Source organism: Elgaria multicarinata, chromosome 10 (genome assembly GCF_023053635.1).
Source record: "Elgaria multicarinata webbii isolate HBS135686 ecotype San Diego chromosome 10, rElgMul1.1.pri, whole genome shotgun sequence".
In the NCBI taxonomy this organism is placed as follows: domain Eukaryota; kingdom Metazoa; phylum Chordata; class Lepidosauria; order Squamata; family Anguidae; genus Elgaria; species Elgaria multicarinata.
In genome coordinates this window covers 44222200-44249379 of record NC_086180.1, presented here as the reverse complement: position 1 = coordinate 44249379, position 27180 = coordinate 44222200, and the positions used below count along the sequence as shown (strand labels likewise).

The following is a 27180-nucleotide window of genomic DNA, read 5'->3' as shown; positions in this document are numbered from 1 at the left end:
CAGGCACAACCCAAACTGTAGCTAGTGTCCCACTCTTGCTTTGATTTCCCACTTCTCTTGCCTCTATCTGTGTTTATTGTTTTCTTCAGGTTAGTCATAGTAGAGACATTGCTTCGCAGCCCTCAATTCCAAAATATATAATTTGGGTGCACCTCAGGGGTTTGCTAATAATGGTTCAATCAGCTCTCATCCCCATTGCATTTTGTAGCCTTTGTTTAATTGAGAACAAAAGTTGCTCATGAGTTTTGAAACTGAAGTGATATATTTGTGACCAGAAGCTTACAGACCAGGGAGTTGCCTCTGCCCACAGCGAGTTTCCAAGAAATTGTGACTGACCAGGAAGTGATGCTCCTTGTGTTCCCCTCATTCTGAAATAGACTCACTCTTATTCCTTTTGTTGTTCTTTTTCCTGCTATTATTCTAAATCTATCCATTGTACTCCTCTGGTGGGATCAGGCTGCTATTGAAACCTGAGTTATTCCTGTTGTGAATAGGCCTCCAAAGACTGCCTCACAATCTCCCTAATGCCTTGCCACTACTTGTTAGGTGAACCATTATGCCATCTTTTCTTGCTCTATCGTTAGTATTAGGAACAGCCGTCAGGCCCAGTGTTAGGAAGCAGTGTACCAATCACTCATGTTTTCTTTCTGTAAATATTAGTGGTAAAACAAAGCTTGCATTGTTCACCCTTAATCTTGGCCAGTGAGCTAATTTCCCACTGCAGTGTAGCACAGATCATAATCTACTGTTTGCACATCACACTTCTGCAAAAGATCCTAGTAGTTTAATGTACTTTGCATATACAGGTATAGATGCAAGTTCATTTACATATGTAAATAAAAATATGGGGAGCAGTTCCAGTAACAGGCACTTGATTATGCCCCATAAATAAATGTGCACATGGTCTATTGTGTGAGGAGTGTAATGTTTGAAATGTAGATTCCTGGAACATCATAGTTACTTCCATGATCAGAAAAAAATAACAATATGCAGGCTTTTTTAAAAAAAAGAAAATTACAGAAGTAACTGGTGTGATCATCTGTGGTTATGATTTTCCTTTAATTGAAACGTCAGGAAACAAATGGAAAATCTTTTAACCTACAACAACTGCACCAGTTGGGTTTTTTGTTTTGTTTTTGTTTTTAACAGCGAAACAGTAGTCCAGACAAAGTTTGGCAAAAGCTTAGCTGCCTATATGCGTGGCTGTCTCTCTTTTGTTGGAAAGTCATGAAAGTACTAGAGTATAATCTGTTGAGTGCTATTGAGTGAAAAATAAAGCAGAAGATGTTGTGTTTAATTCTGCATGTGTGGATACTTTCTCTGTATGAAGTTAGAGTACTGAATTTCCCCCCCCCCTCCTCAAGATGGCAGTGGTAGTAAATCAGAAGTGGTGGTTCATTATAGAGCCCTGAAACAGAACCAATTAAATCAGACAGTAGATATTGTGTTAATTCAGTTTCCCTCTGCACTAATGGGGTGATGTAGTGTAAGATATTCTTTCTGCAATTCTGTATCCCGCTAGTTAGGGATCTTTCCAGTGACAGAGAAGAATGAAGTGATTGCCCTACCCAAGTGGCAGAAAGGAACTTAATGATATAACAGTTTTGCTCCAACACCCATTAAATTCAGAGGTACTCTTTTTATTATAGAGTTCATTCATTTTTTGATAAGGCCTTTAATGCTGAATAGCTGGAGATATACCACTTGATTATTTGAACAGGTGGCTTAGTTTTGAGGCTCACAGGCATTATTAGCATCAGGCAAGTTGTTGTATAGCAATCTTGTTTGCTTGGCTGTGGGTGCATTATTTAAATCTTCTGCTGAAGTTCATATTGTACAGGATTGCTACAGACTTCCTTTGTACAGTGGGATGTCAAATTGAGAATTGTTTCTATTGCCTTGAACAGGATCAGGTTTGTAATTCTTCCAGATGCATAATTTGGAATATTTTGTAAAGAGCTATAGATGCAAATTACTGTCTGGAACCAAGGACATGTATAATGATTCCTTCTGTCTTGTGCCTTGCCAAAGTAAATGTTTGCTTCAAAATCAGTCACAGTTGTATGTTTCCAGGTGCATTTCGCCATGTAGAATAACTGGCAGCTGGTATTCCTATCATCAGTTCATGCTCAAACAGTGATAATTAACCTTCTGCAACATGTAGGGTGACAGTTTGCCTGAAAAGAATTATGTGGCAAACACAGATATTTACACCTCGAGATAGTAAATCTCTATGGCATAGGGATATGTTGAATCAGTATATTTGGCTTATGTTGAATCATTAAAAGAATGCTTTCTATAGCTTTTAAAAGATTGCTATGTTCTTTTTTCCTTATTTGACCTGGAACAACCCTATGAGAAAGTGAGCATTTCCTTTTTTTAACAGTGGAGAAACAGGGCTAACAGTGAATAGCAAAAGGCCATCTTGTTAATCCATGACTGGGCAAAGGTTTAATGCAGGTTTCCCATGTCCATAAAGCATTGTATCTATTAACGTACTCATACTGTTCCATTAGGAAACCCTTTTTAAACAGTCCTATTAGACGAGGACATGTATCCTCCCCACCCCATGTATATTTTAGATCAGTGGTAGGCAACTTGGAGGGGGGGGGGTTCAGGGAGGATCCCCATCCTCAGTTCCAATGTTATACACTCTACAGGGAAGTAAAGGAGCAGAAAAAATTGGTGACTTTGAATTCACAAACTGAACCCAGGCACATTTGAGGTTTACAAATGACAAAATTAAGATTTTCAGATCTTTATGAAAGACACGCAATTTATTTATTTATTTATTTATTTCATTTCTATACTGCCCCATAGCTGAAGCTCTCTGGGTGGTTTACAAGAATTCATAAAAATACAACAGCAAAATATGCCACTTTGGTACATCGGCAGTTGTTTAGTATTCATTTCTCATGTGACTTAAGTTAGTTAATCAGTGGTTTTATCAAAAGAAATATAAGGTAATGGGAATGAATGAACGAAGAATATATAATAAATAATCTAATAAAGTGAACGAAGAACAAGCAATACAATTATAAAGTATACAAACTGCCACTTTACATAATGAAATACTAACTTAATGGAAGCACCCACCTTGTACACATTTAAAGCAGTTTTTGTAGATCTAGATAAATTAAATTGAGATATGAGACTATATATATGGAAGTCTCAACAAAGTGCTCCAAATATTTCATAATAGGGCCTAGCCTCTAAGGTTGTTGATAGAAAAAAAATTGAAGACATAAATAAAGCAAATGCTAAGACCCAAAGGCAAAGAATACTAAGTATTCTTTGATACCTAGTAGCTAAAAACCTCTAGAAACGTGTTCTTCAAAATTCCTTTGCTGTTATAAAGCACTGCTAGTATTTGTGCTAAAGTGTGTATAGAGTAATTCCTTACTTAAACATGAAAATGGGCCTTTTGAAAGTTTGCAAATGTTCTTTTTCTGTTTGTTAAATAAGTTTGAGGCCATCTAGGCAATCTATCATTGTTTAAAAAGTTACACTGTGCAAAGAATGTATTATTGAGATGTATAGTGTTTGTAAGCCTACTCTCAGATTGATAAATCATGTCTAGCGCCTGTTGGAATACAGAGAATGAATTGCTTTGCTATGACCTTGGGGTCTGAGATTAGTCAGTTTGTCTATTAGACTTCTCCAGTGTTCTTCTCACTTCATTTATTCCTTCTGTTCTTCAGAGCCAAGATGCAGCAGACTTAGAGCTAGTTGCCAGGGCTTGATATCATCAGTCATTTTGGAAAAGCGGAGTATTGGAATGGCCTGAATAATCTTTGTGGTTTTTTAATATCAGGTTTAAATAATCTGAGTGTCATGTTTAATTAATACACTGTCTGCTTCCGATTTATATTAATTAATGGCTGAAAGTCACAACATCTTGAGTCAATGAGAAATGAAAAGACGAAGCATAATACTAAAGGTATTTCCAGGCTTAAGGAAGGTGATGTCGACACAGATAAATGGGAGGTGAACAGCTTCCCAAATGTCACCGTGTTTCCAACACATTGGTGAATTCGAGCCCATTTAAGTTTTTGGCATGCCGCATTTTGATGCACTATCACTCCTACTTAAATCAATAACTCATATTATGCTTTAAATATCACACCTGATGGGTATGACTTTGCTCACCTGTACTGAGCTCTCTTGATAAGTGGGCATTGACAGAATGGGAGCTGTTGGATGCTCAGCATTTTTAGAAATGACATTTGCTTTGGAGCCTGAATGGTAAGAGATCCCCTCTGGAAAACTTATTCATGTTTTGGGTCTTGAGAAGTCAGCTTGTGACTACTTTTGAAAATGGGACTTGCTATGAAGGGCTGACCTGCCATAGCCTCTGGCAGCACCACGAGGGGGAGATGGATGAAGTCAGGAACTGGAGACCGTGGTTCAACAAGTCTTATTAAAGTGTTGGACTTAGGAAGCCAGGAATGGGGCCATTTGGGCTCTGCTTCAGGCAGCAAAATGTCTTGGCCCAACACTGCAAATAAATCTTGCTTAAGAATAGGGTGCATAGCAGTTGTACTGTAGTACAGCTTTAGCTTTATGATATCTTATTGTGTCCATGTGGGATGGATGAATCTGTCAGTTTTGGATTCTCTCTGTTTCTCATTTTTCCAATTTTAAATTTGGTTTAAGTTTGGAGTTTTTTTTTTTAAAAAAGTAAGAAAATTACATGAAACGTTTATATGCAATTTTGCCGAAAATACATGTTTTTGCTAGTAATTTCCCTAATATAGCTAGAGGATTGCCCTGTATAAGGTAGGACACCTGGTCACCCTAACTTTCAGTTTGGCTTGGCTTCAGCATAGGGTTGTTTTTCTCACATTGGTAGCTTTGGGGGGTGGGGATATGGTCATGATGTAGAGAAAGTAGATAGAGGAAAGTTTTCCCCCCCTTTCTCATAATACTATGACTCAGGGTCATCCAATGATCCTGAATGGTGGGAGATTCAGAACTGTCAAAAGGAAGTACTTCTTCACACAGCATGTAGTTAAACTATGGAATTCACTTCCACAGGTTGTGGGGATGGCTTTAAAAGGAGATAAGGCAAAGTCATGGAGGATCAGACTGCCAGTGACAGCTAGTTTTGATGGCTATATCTTACCTCCATGATCAGGTAGCATGCCTCTGAATACCAGTTTTGGAGAAATAACAGTGGGAGAGAATCTATTGCCCTTGTGGTTTACCTTGGGTCTTGCCAGGATGCTGGACTGGATAGGTCTTTGGTCTGATCCAGCAGGCACTTCTGACATTCTTAATATGAATACAGTGAATATTAAAAGAGATCACATTTGCTGGTCAAACCTTAAGTGAGTTCTCCGTGTCTTCAACTGTTTTTCCTATAATATATACCTCTTTGCAATTTGACTACCTCTGAGGAATTTGTGAAATACTGCCACCTTAACTTCAAGCATTGGTCCTATGTGGAGATCTGTATCCTCACAAAGATATGGTTGATCATTCACAACTGAGATGGCAACACATTTATACTGGGAAGAATTGTTCACAACAAGACCATACAACTGGGAAGGGCTAAATTGTGTTTTCTTGAAGATTCTTGCTGCCAGGCAGGGCCACAAGTCTACCACTGGAATGTTTTATAAAGTACTTGCAGAAAAATATATCCAGATGGCTCAGGCAAAAGAGCCAAGCTGCATACTAAAGAGAAAGACAAGGCAAGACAAAACACTGCTCTTCAAATGAACCAGCATCACTAAAAAAAAAAAAAAAAATCACTCAAGGAAAAGTTCCTTCCCAGATATATTGATTGCTCAGATTTTGCCATGAGTAAAACCTATTCACTGAGTTTTCCCAAGGTGTGCATTTTCCACATATAATTTTCCAGAAAGAAAATATCACTCTTTTCTATTGAACATATAAGGCAAACATCAGCTGAATATAACATGAATTATGATCTACTCCTTAACAAGCAAAATATTTTTTCCTTCTCCAATCACATACCTAATTGTTTGACTAAGCAAGCAAGCTATTTTTCTTTTAGTGCCATAATAGAAAGGGCATTTCCATGGGTAATGGATAAAATATTCATGCTACCCATGAACTATCATCAAATTATATATTAGTCTTTTTAACCTCTTGTTGAGACTGCAGTGTCCTGTCTTAAGAAACACTTTGACTACTTTGTGATTAATTTTCCCCCATGATTCTGCTTCACATATGCATAAAAAATACATTTGGCTCAAAGTCAATTTGTTCGTTCCTCTAAGGCCACAGTGCCAAGTAAGTGGTGCAGAAATAGTAGGATTATATTGTAATATTTTATCTTGATGTAATCAGAGGTGACATATATTAATCCCTCAAATGCTTTCTAAAGCTCATTTGCTCATGTAAATGTAAAAGGTGTCCAGCTACCCTAAAATAAAATTGAAGGACAAGTCTGTCAGGTTTTTCTTTCACTTTTATTCAGTACAGATTATGGTCTCGAAATGCTTTTAGCCTTTGAGATCAGGATAACTAGGTGTTTTTTTTTTTGAAAGATACAACCTTAATGTTAGAAGTCCACCATTACCTGGGGGACACATATGGAACTGTCCTAAATACCTGAATCTTAAGCTTGTCAGCAGCTGAGACTTTTCAAACAACATTTCTTCCACTGTGTATTAGAAATTGTAATATAAATTTATGTATTTAATAGATTTATATACCACTTAACATATTTAAAAATATTTCTAAGTGGTTTACCAAATTACATTAAAATAGAAAATTTATAAAAATAAGTAGAATGCCATAATTAACCACACTGGGCAGCACTGGTGAGCCTTTAGTTGGTGCCTAAAGTATGCCACAGTTGGTGCCTCCTACATACCGAATATCTTTGGAATACTCCCAAAGTTTGTAGATGTACCTGTAAATCTAATTTAACAGGGACTGGTGTGACATTTTTCACAGTAGCATACATAGGTTGGGGTCTGAAAGTCTTTATGATACTGGCAATTCCTTGAGTCACATAGGTTTTGTGTAGCATTTTGTGTATAGACTACATTTCTGTTATCATGGATTGTCCCATGGCAGATGAATTATGAAAGGGCTGCTATATAACCACATGACACCTTGTAAAGCAGGGATTGGGAATATGGGCCTCTCCGGATGTTTTTGGACTGTAGCTCCCATAAGCCCTAGCCAGCATAGTCAGTAGTGAGCAATGATGGGAATTACAGTGCAACACCAGAAAGGACACACAGTCCCCATCTCTGTTTTAAAGGGATAAAATATGCATCCAGTTTGTGTCTAGCTCTACCACAGTTGAGATGCATGGACACTTGACCACTCTTATCCTTCTCCATTTATATGGTGAATGCAATTATTAGAGCTGGTTATAACTAAGGAATCTGTCCATATGAACCATCAGTTAAGAGAGTTAAAGTATCAAACCAAGAGTTGTTGGCATAGAAACAAGGTTGATGGGCAGGAAAATGATCTAGGCTGTGGAGAAGGGAGATGAACAGGACAAAAATAGCCCAGAAATAATCCATGGAGCAAGCAAAAGTTGGAGAAGAGATAGTGTTGTGCGTAGGCAAGGCCTATGAGGAACCTAAGACCCACCAAACTAAATGGACCTCGCTACCTGTGTATGGTGACCAACCATGGACTCATGGTTTAACTGGGACTGCAAAAACAAGTGGGGTAGTGGGGATGAGCATCTGGCCACAATACATGTCCGGTCAGCTGAATTTAATGTACAGTGCAGTCCCAGACATATTTATTCAGAAGTAAGCCCCACTAAGTTTAATGCAGCTTATTCCTACTGGTGTAGCATTGCAGCTTTAGTATGGCATGGTATAGAATTTAATATTTTTGGGTTTATGTTCATTTGCGATTCGGGGGGAGAATAAGAGGCAGTGGAGAGATCATTTTGCAGTGTAGCTTGTTGCTTTCACAGAAATGTGTAGTAAGAAGAGCATTGTGCTGTTAATTTTTTTTAGAAAGGTTAAGCTTTCTTGTTAGATCTTTGGGTGGTTTTCCGGCAGTAGCAGTAGAAGGGGCCAGTAGTAGTTTATGTGAGAGCACAGATGGAAGTGGCAACAATTTAGTGCCAATGGCAGCAACAGTAATTACAGCAGATTGTGTAAACCAGATGGGCAAGCTAGATGGGGCAATTAGCATTAAAAAACAAGGAAACCAGAATTAGGAAAAAAGTAGTGTGCTTGTGTTTTGGTGTGTGTGAAATGCTTTGCACACTTGACCAGAATATGTATGTTTAGGGTGCATCTGTTTGGAAGTTTGGAAGGAGATTAGATATGCCTCCAAGGCATATCCAGCCATAACATTCTACACGAGCTAGATACTTTCTTTGATGCTAGTGGACATCTACTGAAGATAGAAGTATCTTTCCCTAGGGATGAGGTGAAATTTGTTTGATCCACATTTTAATATGAACTTACTTAATTTGCACTTATAGAACTAATACTCGAACCAGAATGCAATTATCCTTTGGCTTTTGCACATCTCTAAATATTGCAATGCAGTCCTCTAATAAACAATAAAAAATAGAGCACTCGAGGGAGAATTGCAAGCAGAGATAAATACACGAGGGGAAAACTGTGTACCCAAATGCAGAAATACATACGTTAGGGAAATTTACATACAAAAACGTGCGCAAATTTTTATGTGCATGAAAATGCATGTGAATTTTCATGTGGGCTTTTAATTTCTCCCCACAAACTGATGTGGAAATGGGACGAAAAGTATTTGTGCTTGAAAAAAGTGCAGAAGTTAGAGAAAGTGAAACTGACAGGTTTGTCCTTCCCTGTCCTCCACTCAGCCCCAACTGGGTGGGAGCTGCTCTTCTGTGACACAGCCATTCTTGCCTAAGAAAAACCTACACAATCATTCGCAAACAGCCCCCTGCCACATGTGATTGCATCATGGGTTTCTCCATGGCTGTGCCTGCCTGTGAAGGGCACCACAGAAACGACTTATAACAGATGCACAGCCTGTGCTTGAGTAAGTTGAACACAGGCCATTCACAAGGGGGTTGATTTGTCATCTCTTGTTCCTGCCTGCTTGTGACTGCAAAAAGAGGTGTGTACCAAGCACCTGGCAGGAGGGCAGAATATTTGCATTTGGTTTAGTGGGTCACGGTTCTTTGGCAGTTCAGCCTGATGCCAAGAATTGTGAGTTGGGGTTATATTTGTGGTATTTTAGCCTGATTTACTGTTCTCATTGCTATGATTATTCCCTTATTTCTGTTTTGTGTAACCCCTTCCCCCTTCATATGTTTTAATGTGATTTTAGACTGTAAACCTCTAGGCAGGGTATTGCTGTTTTATTTGTATATTCTGTACAGCACCAAGTACATTGTTGGTGCTATATAAATAAATAACAACAACAACAACAGGTTTTTCCTCACTCTGTGCATTTCTTTTCCTGTTCTCCTGATTTCCTTTTCTGGCCTTGCCAGAAATGACATGGCTGTGCAGAGATTCATTTGCTGTATTATCACTCCATGGGAAATAGAAATTATCTCCAGCCACAGCTTTAAGGCATTAGTAATCTCAGTCACTGGAGGGCACTTTTTCAGAAAAAAAACTATCTGGTTCCCCCTCCCCCCGCCCCCAAAATTGGTTTTTCAGAGGAAAGAGCCCCAAAGCACTTGAAAATCAGATGCCTTTCTAACCTCCTGTTTGCAGCTTCAACAGCATTGTCTCTGTATTTTAATGTAAAAATTACAAGAGCGTAGGTTCTCTTCAGCAGATAGCAGTGCTTCAGAATAGCTATTTGTGACAAAAGCTGAGTTGATATGCCTATTAAGGTTGTAATGTCACCATGCCAATCCTCAGCCCAAGCTCAGTGTGAACTGGGCTGCATTAATTTCAGTCCAGATTTATTTGTTTAAGTCTTAACAAGCTTGTACAAGATTAAAACTTTTTGGCAATGGGGTAATTAATTGAATACAGTTGAGAGAGTCAAAAAACAATGGATCATCTCCCACAACATTTATTTATCCAAATAACAGTGAAACACATGAGCATCCGCAATATTTTGTCTTCCTTTGGCCAAAGCTAGTGGAAAAGTGGTCCCTTTTTGGCAAAGATGATGATGATGATGTGCAAGCAAAAAACTCCATTTTTTGTAAGTCGAGCCATTACTTGTGATCTTCAGTAACCCAGGAAGAGTTGTATCCTTACAGTGAGGTCCAGTGTGATTGGCAGCATCAAAATTCTCATGTATTCTCATGAAATGAAATTCTCACGTAGCTGGTGAGCCGTTCACTAGCCAGCAGCTATTGTATGGCAATTAGGAACATAGGAAGCAGCCTGTACCTGTTTGCATTATTTGTCCAACTATCTTAGTGTTGACTACTCTAACTGGTAGATTTTTTTCTGTCAGAGGTCTTTTCTCCCTGGTCCTTTTAGCTGAGGATCTCTGGGATTGAAGCCAAGACTTTCTGCTTGTAGCTGTGTGCGCTACCACTGAGCTACTGTCTGCTGTTTTCTAACATGGAAAAGTAAGGACTGAAACAGAGCCAATGTCAAGGGTAAGCTTAGTTGGGCTTTTTTTCTGTGAGCCCACACCATGCAGGGGCCCACTGACAACAGTCCTCTGGAGTTGCTCCTCCTCTTCGCCATTGATACTTGCTTATTCAACTGCCTTGTGGTCTGGCCCAGAAAACAGAGATGGTGAGAAGGAGGAGCAGAAGATGCCGCTGCCTTTTTGCTAACTGGTTCTCTACCTGTCAAGCAAACAAGTAGTAGTAATGATGAGAAACAGGATGAGGAACAATGGGAGATAGTGACCATGGTGGTGAAAAGGTAAACTCACTGTGAGAGGGTGCCCATAGAGGGTGTCTTCTCCAAGGGCCTTCCAAAGCCTGGAGACAACACCAATCAATTTCCCTTCTCTTTGGTATGGGGTGACCAGCAGAAGTTTCACCTAGTAAATTACTTCCCTGGACTCTGCTGTCTGTGAGCTGATAATTCACAGGATCTGTAAAATGCATAAGTAGACAGCATAACTGCAATACCACGCAAACCTGTTTCATTTCCATATGTCTCTTGCTTTCTGTAATAGAAATACCTGCTAACTTGACATTTGTTTCTCTAAATCTTGCACTGTAGGAAAGAATTAGTTCCAGATTTTGAGAATATCCATTTTTAAAAGTGAACTCAGTATTACTCGTTGGGCTTCATACAGCAGCACTGAACTCTTGCAGGACAGGTAGCTTCATATTTTATCACTTGATAGCCCATGGCCATACTGATCTGTCTCCCATAAACAGTGAAGGCTAAATTCCTCTGTCAGCTATGTCGAGCCAATTACAGATAAATAGTTGTTACCTTGGCTGTTATGAAACTCCCTTGAAACCTTTCTTCTTCTTGATCATTCTTAAAATTCAGCTGGGCAACCTGTTGCAAATCTTTAGCGTAGGAGTGGACCAAACATGTAGCACAGAATTTTCTGACAGAAAGAAGAAGAGGGTTAAAGAAGCTGGAATATGTTGCTAAATTGAATTAATGGTAATTTTCGGTGGGTTCTTGGGAAGAATTATATTCAATATGTTTATGGATTAAAAATGGCAGGGAGAAAATGAGGGACTCGTCTGTGAAGAATTATGGCTTTCTGAGCTCTCTTCAGGCATTCTCCTTACTTGTAAGCACTGCATGTGATGAGGTGGAGTGGAGATGAGCATGTTCTTTGCTGTTCTTGTTGCCATCTACTTGTGGAAGGAGACTGTCTGCAGAAGAAAGCCAGGATTCTGCAATCTTGGTGACAGCCTCCATGGATGGAGAAGGCTAGTAAAGGGTGATAAGAATGGGCGTGGTGTGGTCAATTCCAGCTGGGCAGGATCTATGCTACTGCTTTAAATTGGTTTATAACAGTAGTGACAACTGTTGAGGCCCTGGACACACTCCTTATGCAGTTTTCAAAATGTTTTCAAAGTGTCATATCCTGCTTGGTGTAGATCTGGCCTTGGTGTATTTAGATGTTTACTACTATCTACTATGGGCCTGTTCATACAACATGCTATGATGTGGTTAGGGTTAGGCTAAGCCTTTTGCAGCGTGTTTACACCATGATTATGTAGCCACCATGGTTAGCAATGGTTCACTGACATGTTAAGTCATGGTTTACACAACACGCTAAAGCCATAATGTTTAGCTCAAAATGCTTAAACATTGTGGCTTAGTGTGGCATCAGAACAGGATTAATGTCTTTTTCTGGAGTCGTTAGATATCAGGTCTAGCAAAACCGAAACCAAGAAAAGGTCACCTCGAATGAATACCACCACCAGTACTATGAATTTTTTTTCATTGCTTTTAAACGAAAGGTGGGAAAAAAGAAGTAGAATTGCCCCAGTGATAAAACTCTACTTTTGAGAAGTTTTTTAAAATATAAATTTGGGTGCATTTGGTAGACCGAATGCATTTGTCAAAATCACAAATTTTGTAGTTCTTGACATAGCTGTCTTAGTAGTGAAGGCTGGCCAGGTGCCAAGGAGTTCCTGCCTCCTGTACTTTTAACAGGTGTATAGAGCAGGACACTGGGTGAGAAAGTCTGCACCTGCTGAAACTCCCCCCCCCCCCCCAGTGTGCAGTTGTAAAAGGCAGAGTTCCAATTCAGTGCTATTTCTCTTGGGCTCCTCAAACTATGCAGGACTGTCTGTGCTCCAAATGGATGTTATTACAAACCATTGAAATCTAGGTGGCGGACTCTGCAGCCAAACTTGGGACTTGCTTTCTGCAGCAGATTAAACGAGCTATTTATTTATTTATTTATTTATTACATTTTTATACCGCCCAATAGCCGAAGCTCTCTGGGCACAAAAAACGCCTTGCCCCAAAACTGCTTGCCCCGAAACTGTGTGAACATGCCAGTGATTGAATTGTTTGCATATAAAATACTAATCTTCGTTTGCTTATTCCAGTCAAATAGCCTGAAGTCCAGCCATTTTAAGCTGTACTGTATATTTTTCTATAGATGAGCACATACATATGAAATGCATAAAAGTGCCAAAATGGAAAAAAAGTGGGAGAAATTCTGATCATGGATTTCCTACATTATACCTACTTGAAAACCTACAGTTAAAACTGGTGTGTGTGTGTGTGTGTGTGTGAGAGAGAGAGAGAGAGAGAGAGAGAGAGAGAGAGAGAGAGAGAGAGAGAGTGTGCATGTGTGTCTTATTCAATAGCATTTAGACTCTCTGTCTCTGAAATAAAGGACCACATTCCTCCCCCAGAAAACTGTGCCATTTCGTATGAAACATAATTGCGCAAGTGTAATTGTGCAGAAATTGGCTTCTATTGACCCTACAGAATACCACCAACAGCAAAAACACTCAAAGAAGAAGCTGTCAGCCCCTTAAATCCTGTTTCAGGGCTGTCCTGGTGCATTTCATCTAATTATATAGAATATTTTCCCCAGCATATATTCAGCAACACTTGGAAATTTCCTGGCTGCTGAATATTATGAAACACATTGTGTGTTTCTGGCAAAATCTCTTTCAAGGTGTGTTAATAGAATGCTGTCCAAATCATATTTACTAGAAAATGTCTAAGCTGCCTCATTTCCTCTGTCCTGGGATGGAGTTTTATTGGTCTGCTGGATGGCTGCTTTCATTGCAGTCCAATATTGTTGAAATCTTGCTTTCACTTCATATGAGGCCTCTTTTAATGTTAACTAATAAATGCCCCCCGCCCGGCACTCATGGATGCCATTTTTCTCATTTGAAATACCTTAACTGCAGCAACCTATTCTTGGTAAATTATATTCCTGTTTCCATGGAGTCTGTAGAAAGCAGTAGAATTTTAGTCTGGTTCAATTTTTTGATGCAGAGCTGCCCTTTCAGAAAAATTCTTAGAGGGGGAAAGTAAACCCCATTCCCTTTCATTCCTCCATTCATTTTTTTAAATGTCTGTGGGTAACTGTTGTACCGCCAACCTGCTGTTCCTACTGCTAAAGCAACTGGCCAGCACTTTGGGATGTGCATCTATTTAAAGTGGGGGTGGGGGACTGTACTGGGATGAGGTGGTGGATGACCCCCCGCAGCCCTCCATGGGCCAAATGATGTCAGGGGGCGGAGCCATACCTCCTGACCCCATTTGCCAGCTGCATCCATCTGGCATGTCTTCTGGGAAACTGCTTCACTGCACTGATCAGAGATAACAGCAGGGGTTTCTTCTGGGGTGGGGCTTAAACGCCAAGCCCTGCTGCCTTTAAGGAATCCCTGAAAGTGCCTGCTAGCTGGCTGGAGAAACTTATTTATTTATTAAAACATTTGTATCTGCCCTATATAATGATGATGATAATAATAATAATAATAATAATAATAATAATAATAATAATAATAATAATAATTTTGTTACCTGCCTCTCCCTCTGGATCACAAGGATCTCAGGGCGGTGTACAGGTAAAATCATACAAACAGTATGAAACAATAAATATACACAGATACACAGCTAAAAACAAATTAAACTATTAATAAGCTAAAACCAGTATAGAATTTAAAAACAGTAAAACCAGTTAAAACTATTATAACTATGTACAGGCTTAGATTAGGCCCAGAGGCTTGATTTAAAGTAACGCAATTCAGAGGATGTTCATCAGCATTTAGATGTGCTATGTAGGCATTTGCCCTGTTCAGGAGAGGGCTAAGAGTGGGGAAGGGCCATGGGCACTCGTGTCCTCAGAATCGTTACCCTTATCCCCTCAGTCTCTGACTTTTCTGTGTTCAGTGGGGTGGTCTGAAGGGGGCTTCTACTTGGATTTATTTGCATCAAGTAGAAACCTCCTTGCACTTGGGAACGGTGACGAAACTGCACTTCTGAACTGTAGCAGCGGGAGGGGAGAGTAGTGATGAGGCTTTTCAAAGTGAAACTGGGGCAGGATCTGGTGTAGCTGCTTTTCATTCAAACTAAAATAAAATGTGTCCGGCTTCTTAACCTGTAGTCTGTCCCTCAAACTGGTTGTTTTGAAAATAGGGCTACATTCTTCTTTTAAACCATTTGGCACCCTTTCACCAAGGGTAAGAAAAACCACCAAGGAGGGTAAGAGAAGCTTATTTTTCCAGAGGGTGAAAATGCATGGGAGGGGCCATAGCTCAGTGTGAAACCTTGGAGAGTTGCTTCCAGTCAGTGTCGACAATACTGGGCTAGATGTACCAATGGTCTGACTTAGTATAAGGCAGCTTCCTTTGGTCACTCACTTACGCACCTCCCCCCCCCCACACCATTCCAGCTCTGCACTGCTGTGTTCTATTAATCCTTGAATGGCACAATTTCAATTCATGTTGACGGGTTAACAGCAAGATACAGCAAAAGTTTGCCCTTTTATGATCCTTGCCTTTGTGGAAGCTTCCTTATTAATAAAGATGGAGCGCCAAGTAAAGTAACAAACTAGAAAACTGTCGTCCCATTTTATTTCTGCTTCTATGAACCTAGGCGATCATGGTTTCGTGCCGTCAAAACCTGTTGTTAAAATGCATTAAGACCTATTTAAAAAGGGTTTTGGTGCAGGAAACCTTTTTCTCACTTTATTAAACCTCATCTGAGCAAAATGGTTTGTATCCACATTACTAGTCTCAAAGCTCCCTCTGAACCTGAGTAGTTCATTTTCAGAATAAGCAGCCTAGCCGGCCTCTCTTGTCACACTGTGGAGCCTTGAGGTTTTGCTCTTTGCAAACATTTGAAGCAGGTTTCCTCGATAAACCCATCTTGCAAAACATTGTCACAAGCTCATCTGCAGTCAGAAGGCTGCAATAATTACAGTGGCAAGGAATTGAATTCTGACAGGTTAGGTTATTTCTAAACGAGACCCTCTTTCCTCCGCTGTGTGCTCTCCCATCTCTTTCCCCTGGCTGTGATATTATTGATATGCGGCATTCAGTCTCTCTTGGCTCAGCTTTCCAATGCTGTGAGGCCCAATCTGTTCTTTCCTTATTTCAGATGCCCTTATTTCTACCTCTAAGGTCCACAAGAGTGAATGCCAGTTCATTGCCTACTGCTGATCATAGGAGGCTGCTGGAAAATTTGATATTAAACTTCAGTAAGCTTCTATTTCTCCCCCTGCTCCCCACCTCCCCAATCCTAAAATGATTTTGGCTGGCGGCACTGTAATTCTTGCTCATAAATCAGGTGCTTAGAGATTTAATCATTCCAAATTCACATGAGAATCTAGTGCAATAAAATACCCCCCCCCCCGTTCTGTTCACTCTTTCCTTCACTCTTTTTGTAATTGTGCCACCATACTTTTATTTGTTTTTAAGATCTGGGAAACATTTGGTTGAAGACATCTCATACGGCTGTTCATTGTAAAAAAACTAGAGCTGATTAATCCGGTTTGGATTAATAAATAGAATTTTATGGTTTTTTCATGCATCTTTAAGAAATAACTTGGAAAGTTGTTGCTATAGATTTCCTCCTCTCTTAATATATTAATATATTCTGGCTTTCCATAATAATGTATACCATGTGCCACTGAAGCCATAATGTTGATTCTGTAAGTGTATTTGACTCTGTGGCCATGGAAGGTAGATTAATTTGTGACTCTTCATTGTGTCCTTGACTGAAAAACTACTATGAAAATGCCCTCTGGTATGTTGAAAAGACAAAAGTTTATATTTAGAATTCCATTTTTATTTCTATTTTTCAATTAGCTTGTCTTACTATCACAATACAAAGCTTCAGCTAGCTGGAAGGCACTGTCTCTAGCTCTCCACCCTGTCCAGAGAGCCTATATATCATCAGGTTGGAATGTTCCCTCAAGAAATTTCATTGCTGAAGCCCTTGCCAAAGGAAGGATGCCCAGGCGGTCCTACGTATATTCTGGAGATCACTAGCTATCCTGTTGATGTAAATACCACTGTAGACAGGCAACATAAAACTTTTTAATATCGGTTTCCTCCAAACTAGTTTCCAGAAAACGCTGACAGTCCTTGATGAGAGGATCAGAAATAGTTGATGCTTCATGCCAATAGATGAACAGATATAAATACAAGAAATGTAAATGTAGCTTTGTGTACAGCTGGCTCCATAGAGGATTTTGCTGAAAGTTTTCTTTGCACCTCTGTTGTCCTAGAGATACTTGCTGCAATCTTTGACATATTCACATTCAGCAAACATGTGGAAAGGAGGAGCACTGACTCTTACCCTGAACTCTTCTTGTTCAACTGAATATGAATATGTCCCAACTAAGATTGTTTGTGCTAGATTATCCTGGAGGGTGGCATCTTATCCTTAATGTTTGTATTCAGAGCATGGGTGAACAATGTGTGACCCTCTAGATCTTTTGGCTTACAACTGTATGTGGACTAAGGCTGATGGGAGTTGTAGGTGAAAAAAACTGGAGGACCACAAGTTGCCCACATCTAGCATGGAGCAAGTTCACATACAAATGTGTACATCCAGGGCTCTCTTGGCACAGACTTTGAACTGCAAGCATGGAAACTGAAAGTGGGAACAGCATATGCAAACCTGCTCCTGATGCATTCATCACAATGGGTGAGAAAAGTTATTTGCACAGCAATAACTGAATTCGTTTAAAGATTGGACTGGCTGCTGCAAGGCCATAAACATCCATTGTGGTTCAAAACATCATCCAGGCTAAGAATGGAACATATTGACAGTCACTGAAGAAAAAGATAAATATTTGTCTTTTCACACTGTTATAATAAGTAACTTAATAATCACTTATGGCCTAAGGCTACTAGACTCAAAATTACAGCAAATGTATATACTAGCATTTCAAATATGAATGAAAAGGGTCAGGAGCATTAGGGTTGTTTTTAATGCACAGTACATGCTGTCCCAACTAAGCTTGTTTGTGCTAGATTATCCTGGAGGGTGGCACCTTATCCTTCATGCTCATATTCCATTTAATTTCCTGTTGCAAAAGGTGAGAGGGGAAGGACACTACTTAACAGTTAAGAGAATGGGTGAGATGTATTTAGCATAATAGCTTCTATTATCATAATACATTCTCTCTTTTCAAGAATGCAGAAGGAGAGGGTTTTGAGTCAGACATAGCCCTTCTCGGCTTTTCTCTAAATAAGCCCTGTAGAATTATGGTCTGAAATTCTTTGTGCAGACTAAATAGCATGCATTAAGAAGATCCAGTATGTACTCTAATCCTAGTTGGGTGTTCAAAACAGATGAGTGGGACTGGACTGTATAGACCCAGCCTCAACCTGCACACAGTACATAGGCCCCGACCATGTGTACAGCGTGAACATCTGCAGGGAGGGCACATTGCCATCCATATGAACCCTGTTCTACTTTAATTATGCCTAAGTCTGCATCCACCCTTTTTTCTTCATAATCTGAACCCTGTTCTACTTTAATTATGCCTAAGTCTGCATCCACCCTTTTTTTCTTCATAATCATCATCCAAGTACTTACAAACACTTCAGATAGCAAGGACTATCAAAGAAGAGGCATTCCCTTCTGTGTAAGATAGTGACAGGAGCCTATGTTGGTCCAGGGGCAAATGTAGTCGGGCCGATGACAACAAGGGGTGATGCCCTTCTGCAAGCCCCCTCCTATGACATCATCCCACTTTTTGTTTCTTCATGTAGAGGTCTGTGTCTCTCTCTGCTCAGAGAAAGGAACTCGGCGGCCAATTGATGGACCAACTCCTAGAGGAGGCTGCTGAATCCCTCACCTCCTTTTCATGCTGCTCATGCCCCAGTTGGGAAGCAAGTGGCTAATGAAGGACAGGGACTCATCCGCTGGTTGCAGGACCCTTGCCTCCTTCATGCTCCACTCACAGCCAGTGTGGTGTAGAGGCTAAGGTGTTGGACTGGGAGTCGGGAGATCTGGGTTCTAGTCCCCACTCGGCCATGGAAACCCACTGGGTGACTTTGGGCCAGTCACAGACTCTCAGCCCAACCTACCTCACAGGGTTGTTGTTGTGAGGATAACATGGAGAGGAGGAGGAAGATTATGTGTGCTGTCTTGGGTTCCTTGGAGGAAAAAAGGTGGGATATAAATGTAATAAATGGCTACTAGGAGGAGGGCTTTCTCTGTTGTGGCACCCCGGCCTGTGGAACGAGCTCCTCAGAGAGGTCCGCCTGGCGCCTACTCTGTATTCTTTTCATCGCCAGCTGAAGACCTTTTTATTTTCTCAGTATTTTAATACCTAATTTAACTTAAATTTAAATTTTGCTGTTTTAATTCTGTATTTTAATCCTATATCAATTTCTGCTGTGTGGTTTTATCCTGGTTGTGCTTTTTTATATTGTATTTTGTATTTGGGTTTTTAGATTATTGGTTGTTTTATCATGTTCCCCATGGTTTTAATTTTTGTGAACCGCCCAGAGAGCTTCAGCTATTGGGTGGTATAAATATATAATAAATAATAAACAAATAAATAAACAAATAAATAAATAATAAATAAATAAAAATTATCTCTCATCATAGTTCAGAGGTAACATGGGGATTCATCTCTCCTCCCAGAGGGGTGGGGCTTGGAGAGGGGGAGTGGCCTGAGGTGGGTGCCTAACTGTCTGTGTGCTGGAGGTTCCTTGCCTCTGATGTAAGAGAGAAGAGGGAATGCTTCTTTGAAGCAGATGCTCTCTACAACACAAGCACGCTTAATTTAAAAACAAGAGTAGTAGGTGGGTTGGGGTTTTTTTTGCTTGAGAACTATTGCTTTTAATCGTATACAGATTGATGCAAATTCAGTTGATTAACTAATCCAGAAATCAACTAAACTAATACAATTAATTGACTAACAGGATGACAGTTCTATTAAAATCATCATCTCAAAGCAATCAGGTCATGTCCAACTTAGAGGCACACTCATATTCTCTGTGAGGAGATACATTTAAGTTGTGATGTGCATCTTGCTGATGTATATGGGTAAGAGCATGCATGGGAAATCCAGGCTCTCTAGAGGACTTCTGGATGATGTTCTCATTATAGGAGGATAGAGATTTGCTTTTTCTGCAGTACATTTCGGATGCGTAGGAATGGTTACCTCATATTTTAAAATAAAAAGTAATTTCTTGTAAGAAAATATTATGCAAAAATGTTTTGAAATACTTCTGGTTGTAATTTTTTTACACACTAAAGTTGTATATTGTCTGGAAGTGCAAAATAATGAAAATCTGACTTCATTTACTGTCATTGAAGCTATGTGAATGAGCGTAAGACACTTCCTGATTAAGGTTTACTCAGCTGTGACATTAACTTCTGGCCATTACTGAAGAGCTCAAATGATACTGGCCCAATTTAGTTTGGGTTTGTTTTATTTTGACATGTTAGATTGATTCAATAATTTTTAGTGGGTAATCAGCTCAATCCTGTTTAATTTAAAAACAGAAACTAAAATCCCAGTGCTTAACGGCTATGGGGCTATTGTGTTTTGTTAGCGATGAAAGGCAAGAATTTCCATTCGAGGAGATGGGAATAAAAGCAATTGGTAAATTAGCAATATGGGTACTTTTTGGTGTAGATTGTAAAGCTGTAGATTGTAAAGCTCTTAACAAAGAGCCTCTCAAAATGTTCTACCCTATTTGTAGGCAAAGAAATCGTGCGGACCAATTCACCAATTTCTCCAGGGGGTAAAGAAATTCTCCCCATTAGCCAAGGCAGTAGTACAGCTCTTTCTCCCCCATCCCCTTTTTTGTCTTCTGGGAAATTTCAGCTCAGCTTTAGAAAGAAGAGTGCTGGCGAAAGATTTGCTGGGGGGCGGGCACTTGGGTATGATGCGATCCTTCCTTCGCTGAGTGGGCCTATCTCCTCTTTGCCCCTTTCGCTGCTGCTCATTCACCTGCCTTCTCCCTCCTGGCCCAATCTGCTCAGCAGGATTGCTCAAGGTGAGCGGAGGAAGATGCTCCATCTCCTCAGTCTTGTAACTTGCCTGTAGGCGACAACAGCAAGGAGGAACAGCAGTAGGCCCCTCTCAAAAATGGCCTAACGAAGCCAACTCTGGGCACTGACCCTTGCATAGAAATCAGATTATGAGGTGTACTTGCCTTCTGTCAGTAGAGCACAACATATTTCAATCTTTGCTGTTGCTAGAGAAATATATATAGAGGAGACAACTGAGGAAGGAGTGGAGGCTTGCTTCTGTGTGCTACCGAGCCAGGCTGATGCTTGAGTCAAACTGGCTTATATGTGAACATACTGTCTGTTTAATGTAAAATAGCTCCTATAATGAAACTCCTAGGTACTCGTGGGATAAGTCCTGTTTGTTCTGCACTTTGGAAATGCAACATAAGATGGGAGGAACAACAGCTGCAGATGGTAACAAATCTCAACTGCTTAGGCTTCTGTAGCTGTGTCTCATGTTAAGATATATTAAATTATGAGTGTGCAGAGAGCGTATTTTAATGGAAATATGACCAAATTATAATCTGGTATTTTGCTTTTGATTTTTTTTTTGTGTGAAATATTTTCTTCATCATACAAAAATAAAAATCCAATACGAACTGCAACACTAAAGAGCAGCAAACTAAAAACAGCAGAAAGTAAAAGTATCACTTCAATCCAATTGCCTTAAGACAATGTTCAGCTGAGACTAAAGGCACAATCCTATGCCCTAAAACACTTAAGGCCAAAAAGCTGTCCTAAAAAGGAAGGTTTTTGCTTTGTGTTGAAAAGCCATTAGAAAGGGAGCAAGGTTCCAGAGCCTAGAACTTAGGTAATGCCATGAGAAGCCCCCTCCATGGACCCAACAGAATGTATTTCTGGGGTCACTGGCATATGCAAGACAGCCTCAACTGAAGATCTTGATGAGCAGGCACTTGTTCTGGCATGGTGCTATTCACACATTGCTCATATGTAAGGCAATCACAAGTGGAAGCAGAAGCAGGGGCATTCTCTTCACCCTACTGTCACATCCCTGATGTCTGCACAAGAATCCCTATGCGTGAGCATCTGCTCAAATGTAGGGGCTCCATATGCCTGCACAATTGGGTGTGTGGAATCCCTGTGTGTTAGCAGATGCTCATACCTGGTGTTTCTTTGCAGACCATGGTGCTCAGTGTATGGCCTTCAAGGTGTCAGGCCTGCCTGGGAATACGATGTCAGGGGCAGGCCCAGGAACACAGCCCCACTTCTGCTTCGGACGGTCATTGCCTTACTCATGAGTAGCACATGAATAGGGCTCATGTGAAGAACAAAACAGGCTGCAGTTCCAGAGTGCAATTCAGAAAAATGCCAACATCTTAAGCCCCTTTGAAAATTCAGTGAACTAATGTAGATAGATAAGTGCTAAATCACCACTGAAGTAAATGGGACTCACTACTTTCCTCCAGATTGCACTCTAAGGGTAGTGTCCAATGTCTGTCCTATGTAGAGTAAACCCATTAAAATGAATAAAACTTCAGTCCCATTCATTTCAATGGGTCTACTCTATGTAGGACTTACACTGGATACTACCCTACGTTTGTGTACGAATCTGACTATTTCAATATTTCTGCCGGTGTAATGAGAATCTCCTTTATATTCTTCTTCCAGTTTTGTTTTCTTTCCTTTTTTTCTCTAATTCTTTTTGTGTTGGCTGAGAAAAGGCAATATACCTTTTCATATTAGTTTCTCCTTCCATTTTCCAGGAAGGAATTTACCAGTAACTAATTAATGAGTGAATTAATAATTAGTAATAGTGATTTCCACCTCCCTGGCCATGTCAGTATGCAAAGTATACACGGGCCAAGCTGATTTATTGCAGAAAACCCAATTTACTGCCTTAGAGGCAGAAGCGGTGTCTTTTTGCGGTGCCAGGCGGCCAGCTTTTAGCACAAGAGCTGAAATGTGGGCTAATGCACTGCACACTGATTGAAAGAAAAATACAACTTTTCACTTGAAAATGAATATGGGTTGGATGGCTCCTTGCTGAAACCATGAAACGAAGGTATTTCGGGTTTATTTTTAAATTATTTTTGTCAATGTTCCTCACTGCAAATTGCCAACTAACAAGTAACACTTGCTGGTGTTACATGCTAATGGATTGCAACCCCCTAAGGGCCCAATTGTATTGGAAGGGCGAAATGAAGGCAGATGAAGCACTGCTTTTGCATGAAAGCACGCAGACCTTAGAGGTCATGAAGCCTCTTATTCTGTTCAAGGCTTCTGGGAACATCGAGAGTCCCAGTCTTTCAGTGGGGTAATGAATGGCACTTGCTGACTAGTTATGGTTTTTTTCTGCTCCCCCCCCTCCTGCTGTCAGTGGGGGTTAGTGCTGCTCAGCATAATGAGTCAGGATTGCGTGCGCCAAATACATTCAGGGATGAGAGTGCTTTCTTCCTTGTTGGTTTGTAAGTTCACTTTTGTTTTTAGAGGAGATTATATGAATTCAGTGGAGGCTGGTGGCTCTGATGTCAGTGGGGTGGTTGTTCCAGCCTGGGTTTCAGTCAGAACCCTAAAAGAGCTATCCAAGGTGCTTGGGTTAGATCCCTAAAACCTGGGCTAGATCTACACTACTGCTTTATAGTGTTGTTAAAGTGCACTGATAACTGTTGGGGCACATTAAAAATTCCATATACCACTTTCAGAGTGTTATTTCCTGCTTTTTATTGCACATTATCCAAAATACCAGAACAAATGTCATTGTGTGTCCTAAGAGGTATAAATGCGCAAGAGGGATATAATGTTACCATGATGAGATTGTAATGATTTCACACAAGGCGTCGATCTGTCCCTGGAGCAGATTCACTGCCCCACTGACATCGGAGTCACCAGTCTCAACTCTGTGAATATATATACTAGAGTGTCCCATAGTGCATGGGAGTAATGCATTTGCAGGTATGGAGGGTGGGAAATGATGAGACGAGACACAAAAATGGGATTAAATAGGGTCACATTGATTAAAGATCTGCAAAGTGGTGAAGCCTAAGCCGGCATCTTTTCTATGCCAGTTTCCTGGCCATTGTTATAATCAGGTGAATCATTTACAACCTGTGCAGTGGCGCCTTAAAGTTCACCACCCCACAGGCTTGGCCCTTTTGGGGTAGGAAGGCCTTCCGGTGTCACCCCCCCCCCCTCATGCTGCAGTACTCCAAGTGGGTGAGGAAGGTTGGTCTCAAAGATAACCTTTATCCTGCCAGCTGGGAGCCTTAGGAATTACCCATCACCACAACGGTGCCTCTGTAGTGGTTATAAGGCCACCAAGTCCCCTCCCCACCCCATATGTGGGCCACCAGTGGTGAGCCTCCATGCCTCCATGCCTCCCCCCTGCCAGTGGGCTGGGTGTGGGAGTAAGGCATATCTCTGAGTTGGCTGTTTTGAGGCATGGCAGGCCTTCATTCATTTATAGCACCTTTTTCTTTCATATCTTGTTACGCTTCAAGTCTCATCACTCACCCTTCTCCTCCATTTGCTGATGGAATAAAACTAGAGCCCTATTTACTACAGCAAGTATGGGTGAAGAGCAGATCCAAGAGATGACTGGAAGAATGAGCTAGGAAACACAACGACTATATTTTCTTCTTCTACAGGAAGTCCAGATTGCATTCTGACATCCCTAGTCTGTGCTGTCACTCCATTGTTCAGGATGTGCACAAATCATGATAATTATGTTTTTATTGTATAATTTCCATTATGTAATGCCTACAGCCTGTTCTCAAAATGGCAGCGTGACCTTTCAAAGCCATGAGCATAGGGCCATGTCTAAAGTTCTGTCTAAAGATGCCTGTATATTCAAATGAACTGTCACACCTCCTCACAAAATAGGTTCTATTCCGTTCTTTCAGTATCATCATACTTCCTAAGCATTAAAGCCATAGCCATCTTGTCTGTGGGCCTTTCCACTTACATTCTATGATGGTATCTTGTGAAACAAAGAGCACAGTGGATCATTGTGATGAATGCCATACAATCACCTGATACATTTTGATTGTTCCCTGTGATAGTTTATATTTAATGTTGTGGTGAATCTTACTTTTGGAATTTCTAGAATATTAATTCTGCCCATCTACTCACACACTCACAGTTCCCTCCCTTCCACTTGTCACTGGCCTGCTTTTCTAATCATATATTTTTCTGAAAATTTACTAGAGTTCTACTTTATATCTGACCAGTAATATTCATGACCAAGTTGTCAGGAGGTAGTAGTGTTATTAATAATCTATATAAAGCACTTTAAATGTGTCAAGTGCTTTAAAGTCATCCTCTCAATCATCACTCTGGCAACACTTTGAGATAAGTATTAACATTATTCAGAAGGTGAACTGAAGCTGCTAATGATTTGCCTAAGGCAAGTCAATGGTCCATGCCTAGGCAACCCTATGAATTCTGGTTTCCTAGGTCCAAACCCTTCAATCTCATCAATAAACGTGAACCTACACTTTGAGGATAATTTTTAAGAGTGGCTATGAATATAGTGTGTCCCACTGACAAATGCTATGATATCTATAGATGACAAAGTAGTGAGAGCAAATGTGGACTTCAATCTCCTTCTCTAGTATATTAACAAAACGGCATGACTAATAAGGCCAACTCAGATTCTTTACCCTAATATGGTTCTATCCTCAGGCTAAGCAACAGCAGGGACAGGATACCTTCTTTGAAAATACAACTGAGGCAGAATTTGTCTCTTGTTTATAATTTACAGTTTACAGTTATTTATACAACCAAGTTAGAAATGAGTTTATTTGACCTACAATGCTTAATATTTGTAGATAATAAAGTGTCACATAATACGATTTATAGTTTATAGAAGTACCAGTCACAATGGAAGTGCACTGGCATAAAACCAAATATCTTTCCCAACCAGACAGATTCAGCTGTAGAGTGCAGATGGATAATACTAAATTTCTTACTGTCTTTCAGAAATGTTCCACTTGCCATTTGCAGTTCAATGGTTATTGTCACAGTTGGCTATGTGTTAACCAATGTGGCCTATTTTACAACACTCAGCCCTGAGGATCTACTAACGTCCAAGGCAGTGGCAGTGGTAAGTCATGGTAGAATACATAAATAACACAAAGGAATAAAAATTTCAGAATGAATTATTTTATAATAGAGGAAAATAGAATGTATAGGATCTATTGCTTAAAACTGCAGAATGGGATAACGATTTAAAAATCTACTAGTAAAATTGATTCATATTTCCCTCTCTTTTGTCAGACATTTGCTGAACGTTTACTGGGAAGTTTTTCCTTAGCTGTTCCCATTTTTGTGGCACTCTCTTGCTTTGGATCTATGAATGGTGGTGTTTTTGCTGTCTCCAGGTGAGTCAATGAAATAGTAAATGTAGGTGAGGGTAAAGCAGAGGGATAGGACAGCATTTTGTTCACTTTGCATTTTGATATGAACTTACCAAATCACACTTCTTAGATCAATATGTGAAGGCAGTTTTTTGTTCATATTCATATTTCTCTGGATTTTGTGATACAGTCATCCAAATGAAAAATGCATATATTATGGAAAGTGCACATGAAAATGTGTATATTAGGGGAAAGTGTACAAAAATGCAAATGTGAGTGGGAAAAATAGAAAAAAAATCTATAAGGGGGAACTGCTTTGGAAAAGCTCATCTGTTTTGCAAAAATGCATACAGAAATGCATTTATTAGGAGAAATGCATATTAAAATGCGTACAAATTTCCAGGAGGACTTAAAAAAGTCACAAACTAATGCAAACACAAGATGAAACAAAGTCAAAGTTGGGAAACTGAGCGGAGCCAAAATTGACAGATGCATCCATACCTGGAGCGCCATCAGACAAGCATTTTATTGTACGCTCGTTACTGGGCAATCACTGATATTTGCAGGTCCCTCTCATGGCATTGTCTGCCTCCCGCATGCCTCCCACCCCTTCTAATCTTCTTTGCACTACAAAAAAACACCCTAGTAAATCCGACTTATTTTAAAGATAAAAGTTGCCGCTATCTCCTGTTGTGTGCAGGAGAAGCAGCGTGATCAAAACGGCCCACTCAATGGGCAATGTGCATGTTGTGTACTTCCTCATTCAAAAGAGGAAGTAATGAGGGACAAACATGCAGGCAGAGAAGCGATGGTAAGCAAACACGATTTTCCCCTGTGTGGTAGGGGATTTTCCTAGTAAGGTAATCAATTAGCATATAGTGTGTAAACTGGATATTTCTCCAGAGTGAACAAATCCTGGTCAAACTACAAGATACATTAAATAGAAGGCATGCAGCTGATGCCTCCTTTTTTACTCACAAGTAAATTCACAACTGATCCTAATCCATATCTGGAATATTGTGTGTGACTAGGAGAGATTTAAACATTCCTCCCCA

General features: G+C 40.1%; 1 protein-coding gene across 1 annotated transcript in view; it reads left to right on the top strand.

The window, feature by feature from the left end:
* SLC7A11 (solute carrier family 7 member 11) overlaps window positions 1–27180 on the top strand; it is an 83266-nt gene that overhangs the window by 40574 nt on the left and 15512 nt on the right. The window contains exons 7-8 of the mRNA XM_063135236.1: window positions 25749–25872; window positions 26046–26149. Coding sequence (XP_062991306.1) covers window positions 25749–25872; window positions 26046–26149 — 228 coding nt within the window. The remainder of the gene's footprint in view (window positions 1–25748; window positions 25873–26045; window positions 26150–27180) is intronic.